The sequence below is a fragment of the Epinephelus moara genome, chromosome 5, assembly GCF_006386435.1.
Source record: "Epinephelus moara isolate mb chromosome 5, YSFRI_EMoa_1.0, whole genome shotgun sequence".
NCBI classification, from domain to species: domain Eukaryota; kingdom Metazoa; phylum Chordata; class Actinopteri; order Perciformes; family Serranidae; genus Epinephelus; species Epinephelus moara.
In genome coordinates, this window is record NC_065510.1 from 379,522 (window position 1) to 387,922 (window position 8,401).

An 8,401-nucleotide genomic window follows, 5' to 3' on the forward strand; every position below is an offset into this window, starting at 1 on the left:
CCCTATACATCTTTACTTCTGTCAAGAAGTATCTCATATTTTACTCAGACTTGGATGTTTCTTCCTGACCCATAAATTGCACAGTTTGGTCTGAGGGTGGCGCCAAAGCACAGGCCATGACACCTGACTCAGGGTTTATCATGGTGACCATGAGGTGTAGTTACAACTACAACCCCAGTTCCACAAAAAGTTGGGACGCTGTGTAAAATCAGTATGCAGTGATGTGCAAATCCTTTTGGACCTCTATTCAAACTCATAAACATTATTTATTTTCAATAATATACATTTATTCTGATCCAAAACAGACAGAGGCATGTTCACCACTGTGTGACATCACCTTTTCTTTTAACACTCAGTAAATGTTTGGCAACTGAGGACACGAATTGCTGAAGTTTTGAAAGTGATATTCTTTCCCATTCTTGCCTGATATACAGCTTCAGTTGCTCAGCAGTCCGTGGGCTCCATTACTGAGTTGTGCTTCATCATGAGCAACATGTTCACCTGGAGTCAGGTGTGGACTGCAGGCAGGTCAGTCTGGCACCTGCACTCTGTCACTACAAAGCCACGCTGTTGGAACACGTGCAGAATGTGTCTCATTGTCTCGCTGGAATAAGCAGGGACGTCCCTGAAAAAGACGCCGTCTGGATGGCAGCATGTTGCTTCAAAACCTGAATGTACCTTTCAGCATTCATGGAGCCTTCACAGATGAAGTTACCCATAATGCCATGGGCACTAACACACCTCCATACCTTCACAGATTCTGGTTTTGAACCTTGAGCTGGTAACAATCTCTGGACAGTCCATTGCCAAAAACAATTTGAAATGTGGACTCGTCAGACCACAGCACACTTTCCCACTTTGTGTCAGTCCATCTCAGGTGAGGTCGGGCCCAAAGAAGTCTGCAGCGCTGTTTCTGGATGTTGTTGATATCTGGCTTAAAGTTTGCATGGTAGAGTCTTAACTTGCATTTGTAGATGAAGCAACAAACTGTGTTCACTGACAATGGTTTTCAAATTGTCCCTGAGTCCATGTCGTACTGTCCTTTATACAATCAAGTCAGTTTTTAAAAGTGTCCTCTTAGGGGTCAAAGGTCACAGCCATTCAGTGTTGGTTTTCAGTCTTGTCTCTTACATGCAGAGACTTCTCTGGATTCTGTGAATCATTTGATAATATTATAGATTGTTGATGGTGAAATATCTAAATTCTTTGCAAAGGTGTGTTGGGAACAGTTCTCAAATTGTCGGGACTGTTTGCCCCTGCTGTTTTTCAAAACTTTACCATCCCTGCTTGTGAACACCTGAGTCTTTTGAAGGTGTCATGTTCACACCTATTAATGAAACTATCATTTGTCACCTGTTTACCTGTGTGTTCCAGGTGTTTTTGGAGCATTCAGCAACTTCCTCAGTTTTCTGTTGCTCCTGTCCCAACTTGTGTTGCAGCATCAAATTCAGATTAATTGTATATTTTACAAAGTTTATCACTTTGAACATTAAATATCTTTAAGCTGTATTCATTTAAATATAGGTCAAAAGGGGATTTACAATTAATTGCATTCTGTTTTTATTTACATTTAACACAATGTCCCAACTTTTTTTTGGAATTTGAGTTTGTACTATAACTACAACTGAACTACAGGTTTTTAAGACTTAAGGTTTTCTATTGTTTGAACCCTGTAATGTGGATTTAATCTGCTGTTACAGTGAGTCATGAAGATCAAGAAGAAACAAAACGAAAGCATGAATCACAGACTTGATGAAGGAAACACATTTTATTTAAAGCTTCAGGAGCAGTTGTTCATAGTACAAAGAAAACAAAACAAATAATTCATCCATCCATTATCTAATGCAAACATATACAAATACACAGACATTCATACCATAAAGTTAGAGTTAAAGAATTACAAATCATCTGAAAGAAATCACTGATTGGATTAAGGTCTACAGGAAGTCAGAAAATGACGATGCAGCTGAATGAGAGAGGACGGATGTGGTAACACTTTACCTGAAGTTCCTCTTTTCAGTATTTCTAAGCCCTACACAGACATTTCATCAGCTAATAACACACAAAATGTAGCTGTATGCTGGTAAGAGTTTAATGTCAAAAACTAAAATAGATAACGCAACAGTAAAACAGTAAAACCGTTGTAACAACATAAAACTTCACAGAAGTTAAACATGATGACAAATTGTGAAAGTTTATACATTATATCTGCTGATAGCTACATTACAGTGTGTTAATACAAACCACTCATCAAATGTTTGTATACTGCTTATAAACTCTGAACAGGGGGATATAAAGTGTCATAAAAATAGCTTAAAAACTGACAAGTGACAGAAAAATCAGTTATGAAACAGCTTAAGAAGAATTACTGAGATGGTGGAAAGATCTTTTCATAAATCCAGACTGTCTCTGGAGTAGAGAGACACTATGGGTGCTACAGCACAAGGGCTGCAACGATTAGTCGACTAATCAATGACTAATCAACTATTCAAATAATCAGTGACTATTTTAGTAGTCGACTAATCGGTTTGAGTCATTTTTCATAGAAAAGTACTATAAAAGTACCCAAGATACTCTTATTGCAGCTTCTTATGTTCAAATGTTGGCAGCTTTACACACTCTCCCATGACGGTGAACTAAAACCTTTTGGCGTGAGTACGAAACAAGACATTAGATGACATCATTTTGGGGTTTGGGAGAGACAGACTGACATTTTTCAACATTTTGACACATTTTTCGATAAAATGATTAGTCGACTAATCAAAGAAATAATCGACAGATTAGTCGACAATGAAAACAATCGTTAGTTGCAGCCCTACACAGCACCAGAGAAAACAAAGACAAAGGGCTGTGTCATTCACTTTGGCTAGAGAGGCAGAAAATCTTCAACTACCACAATGCTCTGCAGCGCACTGGACCAATACACACTCCTGCTGGTGGATGACCTAACGCGAACCTGTCTGTTTGACACAATGCTGGTAACATATGATGGCGTATTCCGTTAAAATGGTGAGATAAAAAGTGTTTCTCAAAACATCTGAGGCGAGAAATAGGCAACGCACTCAAAGAATCTTGGTTAACGTTTGATCAGTGCTTAATTTTACTGTTTAATCTAGGGCTGCCCCCGAACAGTCGACACTAAAAGTTTCTGATGACATTTTAGGAGAAATAGTTTGATCTTAGTTTGAGAGACAGTCTCTATCTGGATGTACTTCTACATTCTTTGTGTCCGAGGTTGTGCAATACAAAAATGCAAAAGTACAATCTGTAGTTTGAGCTGTAGAGCCAGTGAAAATCCCCTAAGAGAGGAGCAGACAGAGCTGAGTGCTGCTAAGTTCATTTACACATACTGCACACATGGGCTACATGTACACGCACAAAATATTTTGCCCTTATTCCGAAGAAAGACAATATTCCTACTGAGCTGTTCACATGGCAGAGGAAAATTAATATTCCACTGCTACTCCCGTTGATATGCAGCCATGCACTCTGATTAACATGACCTAAAATAAATATAAAAATGGGAACAGCTGGAGCTGCTTGTGCCTTTTTGCTTCAAATTGGGTTTTTGCAAAGTTTCCTACTGGTGGCAGACGTGATGAAACGTGTCAACACAGCCTCCCTCTTTTAGGAGGAATGTGCTGTCTTTGAAAGTTAAGTGAATAATGTAATTAAGTTGGTTTAAAAAGGGTTTAAAAGCTAAAAGTAAGGTATTCTCTGTTGGATTTTGAAAACAGCATCAGAGTAAGTGCTATCACCGCTTTGTGCTCGGTCAGCCTACCTGCATTTTTCTCCATTCACTTTGCTAGCGTAGCCTTTCGAGTTCAGAGTCACATTTATTGTCATTATACAAGTTGTACAATGAAATTAGAGTGCTTTGAGCACAGACAGTCAATGACAGAGCTGAATTCCTGATTTTGATTAATGTTTTTCCAGTATGCTTCTGCCTTGGAGATTATTTGTCTTTTTACAACAAAACAAAATTCACTAAATGAAGACTGCCGCAAAATACAAGAAAATCAAGCCTTGTGCGTTTATCGGAGGACTTTGATATGTTGACTGGCTGTCTAGCCTCGCACAAGCTAACGCGCTGCAGGGGCAGTACAAGGAATGACTAGTGACTAATAAATACTAAACTAAAAATTAATATATTTTCTAAAAATCAATTGTTTAGTAAAGGAAAGGAACCTATAAGAGTACAGATAAAGAACCAAATCAATAAGGCACATGGTTAAATTAGCAGTATCGATAAAATCTTAACGATATCCATCTCTAATCAAATCTTACATGAGGTTCCAGCCTGTGTACGCAAGTTTGAGTCTCCTCCGCCATCTGTTCTGCCAGGCGATCTTTGGTCTAGATCAACTATAATCTTTTATAAGTATTATAACAGCATCAATATTATATAATATGATAAACAGCTGGAGTTTGATTGTCCAACGCAATGCTGTTGGCCACAGCAGTGATTTCTTTCAATACTTCATTTGATGTCGTTTGATTAAGTGGCCAAATAGAACCAGCTGGTTGAACTGTACTTGAGGCATCAGCGTTTCCATTTCTAGCTCAGAGAAGTTTCTCCTCTTGGCTGTATTACATCTCTCCATGTTGTAAACTCTCGAGGAGAGGCCTCTAAATCAAGAATATACTGGGGCAGCATAATTAAAAGACGCAGCCTCATTTACCAAAGCCTATTCTCTGGTCAGCTAGTTAACATTTCATGAATCACACACAAACCCTATCATAAGATGATATGTGCACTCTGATCTGCGCTGGTTTGTATGTTAGGTTGATAAATGAGGGCCACTGAGTACAAAGGAGTCACACTATTTGTATGTGCACACATGCACACCTTCCCTCGTGTACACAAATGTATAGATATGACCAACTGACATGATTAATATTAAAACGATAAAAAGGTCCCTGATTTCATAACACCAAGATTTTTGGTTGGCATTTAAAAAGACTATTTATCTTGTGACTTGTGCGTTTTTGGGGAGGCCAGTCATCTCAACCTAGTTTACAAACAGAGTCCAAGCCATCACTAAACTACTTGCACGTTGTTTCCAGGTCCGTCATGGTTCAGGTCATCTTGTGTTGTGGTCCTCAGAGGAATCGATTCAATGCCGTTTGTCACATTTGCCTCTTGCTCCATTCTTCCTCCGTTTGTCCTCATACAGTTCTCTGTGACGACAAAGAAAGCAGTTTGAACCACCTTTTTCATCGACGTCGGTGTGTACTGGTTAAATAGAGTCCAGAAACATATCTAAAAATATCTCAGTCCACCGCCAATCTTTGATCTCAGCTACGGGTTCATCAGAGCAAACAGCTTAAAGAAGCAACAGACAGCATTTTTGCCTATATATATCATTATGAAAATAATGTGGGTTGCACAGGGTAGTATACACAGTAAAATCAGACTATCAGCGTTTACATAGGTTACTTAGTGGCTTTGCAATAAGCTTCTGCCACCGGGGACGAAATTTCGTGGAAAAAATCTGCTCTACAGCAGGAAACGCATCATGTATTGCGAAACTGGTCGGTCAGCCAATCAGGGACTGGAGCTGGTCCTTATGAGGAGTTGGGCATGAGATAGTTGAGTCACGAGCACAATGGCAGACGGACAAAGATTGGAAACAAGTGAAAAACGGCCTAGCAAAAGAAAAGGAGCTCCTCTGTGTGAGGAGGCAAAGAAGAGCAAAAAGGAGAGTGATAAAAGAAGAGGAAAAACAAGAGTAAACCTCAGTCAGGCGTTCAAGAGATGGAGGGAGCTCCGTGACCAAAGAGGCTTCAAAACCCATGTCCAGCTAGCTTTCTTTCTAATGGATCAGTAAGTAACACGGCTAAATGTTAGCTAGACCAGAGAGGACTGTACTGTACTGGCTGCTAGTTCATTCCTAGCTGGCCAGCATCGCAAATCGCCACAACCAGGGAGCGGGTAGCGAATGTTGGTCAGCTGACATCCTGGTTGCCATTCTACAGCAGCCCTCGGACAGTGATTACCCCCACCCCCCCGCCGCCGCCACCGCCTCTCCTCTGTCAATACACTCTGCCAGCAGTTTAATAATATTGATGCCAGTTGTAACATTTGAATCTTTTAGTAGTAAGCCATGATCTAAGCGGGATAATGTATAGTGAGCCGGTGACTGTTGAAAAATAACTCCGCTGCACGTCAGGGTTCCATTCTCCTGTCAGGAGTTATTTTTCAATAGTCACCGGCTCACTATACATTATCCCTCACGTGTCTACTGTTGTTTGTACTGATACTGTACATATTGGTATCATTTACTGTGAGCTGTTTGTACAGGTACTGTGCATTCTGCTATAATTATTTGCATTACTATTTGTTTTTTCTTCAGATAAATCTGATAATTGTTGCTCGGTCTCTTCACTCATTTATTTAGTAGAGTGTCCACACACGTTCTCATTCTACATATACATAGAGGTATACTGGTGGCTTTACAGCCTACATTTTATTATCTCTGATCCCCACGCTCAATTTGGTCTTTGCGACAGTGCGAGCAACACCGCTGACACTAGGTGGCGCCAAGCTAAAAAAAAAAAACTAATCCTATCTGTTGCCTCTTTAAGGAGATTTGTGTTACAACAAAGATCACATATTACAGCTTTAAATGCTAATACGCTCAACAAAAATTTGACCTGATTGTTTTATTCAGCCCCAACATTTTTTGTCTCTTTTACCTGTTGGCAATTTTCCTTGCCACNTTGTGTTACAACAAAGATCACATATTACAGCTTTAAATGCTAATACGCTCAACAAAAATTTGACCTGACAGACGCAATTTACACCATGTTTTTAGTCTAAATGACAACTGCAACCTCTCAGAATTGTCAGACCAGCATGCATGTTCACAAGCACACGCCTGGAGCACGTACACAAATACGAGGGGGACGGTCATCCTCCGGTGAAAAAAACAACCCATATTCAAACCATCTTTTTAAATATTTGTGCCACTGAAAGAAGTTACAACGGTTTCTTGTCAGATAAAAGACCTAAAATGTTATTATAGATCCGACAAAGGCACGCGTTGCTTTTTAAAAATCCAGCAGATCTCTCTCTGCTGTGAGAGTCGCTTCCAGGTAGCATGTAAACACAGGTATGCAGGTATCGTGAGATCTCATTGATCTTGTGTCGGCTACAGTTGAAATTTAGGCTAAAAACATGGCGTCTTCTCAGGTCAAATTTGACTGTCTCCGCTTACGGACATTTGGGTTACACCACACAAGCAGTATGGACTTTTTTTTTTTTTTTTACAAATTAAAACTGGTCACCATTCACTTCAAATCGTACTGGATTTGGCTGCAATGCTGTTTTTAGCTAAAACTCCAGGAGTGTTTTGTGAACTGGAGATCTTCACCCATCCTCACATCAGCACAGGGGTGAGTAGATATTGAGTGAATTCTCATTTTTGGGTAAACCATCACTTAAATACCCACAGATGTCTTAAAATCTTATACTGAAGATTTAAACCCTAGTTTCTCTCAAACCCAATTTACCCTCCATCAGCCAAGACAAAAAAAAAGAACTCACATCTTTTACTTGGATTATAGTTAGTGCCGTAACATAAAAGTACTTCAATACAAATTAAAGTCCTGTGTTTAAATTCCTACATTAGAAAAAAGAAAAGAAGCCAGCACTCACAAATGTCCTTTTGGTAAATTTAATAAACCGACTTGGGTGGCGTTACCAGAAACACAGATGTTTCGACAGAAAGTCTTTTTCAGTGTGTAACTCAGGTTATGGAAGTGGCGTTTAAGTACGCTCGAAGCAATCAGAGCAGGTGTGTGGAAAGACAATTTACACTTCCGCCATACAATATAGGGCCAACTCACAGGCAAAGAAAAACACAATAACAATACAACGCTCTTAAACCCGTGTATCACAGCAAAATAGCAGTAGATACACCGAAAATCGATATACATATCCATAATAAATTCTGCTCATACAAAAAGGCACTGTGAACAACAGTAAAACATGTGCTTGAGGGGGCAAATGAAGTACCCAACTGTACCCAACAAATAACTATTAATTAAAATCAACAAATTGTCCCTCAATTAACAATCAGATCACCAGTGCACGGTAAGAGGAATGAAGTACAAAAGTCACTGAGTCGCTGTCCCTCAATTAACAATCACAAATACACAGTAAGAAAAATAAAGTGCTGTCCCTCAATTAACAATCACAAATACATAGTAAGAAAAATAAAGTGCAAAAAAGTCACTGAGTAGCTGTCCCTCAATTAACAATCACGAATACATAGTAAGAAAAATAAAGTGCAAAAAAGTCACTGAGTAGCTGTCCCTCAATTAACAATCACGAATACATAGTAAGAAAAATAAAGTGCAAAAAAGTCACTGAGTCGCTGTCCCTCAATTAACAATC

At 39.3% G+C, this 8,401-nt stretch overlaps 1 protein-coding gene across 1 annotated transcript in view; it reads right to left on the reverse strand.

Moving 5' to 3' along the window:
• Positions 1-1,749: 1,749 nt before the first annotated feature.
• Positions 1,750-8,401, reverse strand: part of LOC126390804 (butyrophilin-like protein 2) — a 15,831-nt gene continuing 9,179 nt past the window's right edge. Inside the window, exon 5 of the mRNA XM_050045270.1 lies at positions 1,750-5,181. Coding sequence (XP_049901227.1) covers positions 5,042-5,181 — 140 coding nt within the window. The 3' untranslated portion in view covers positions 1,750-5,041. The remainder of the gene's footprint in view (positions 5,182-8,401) is intronic.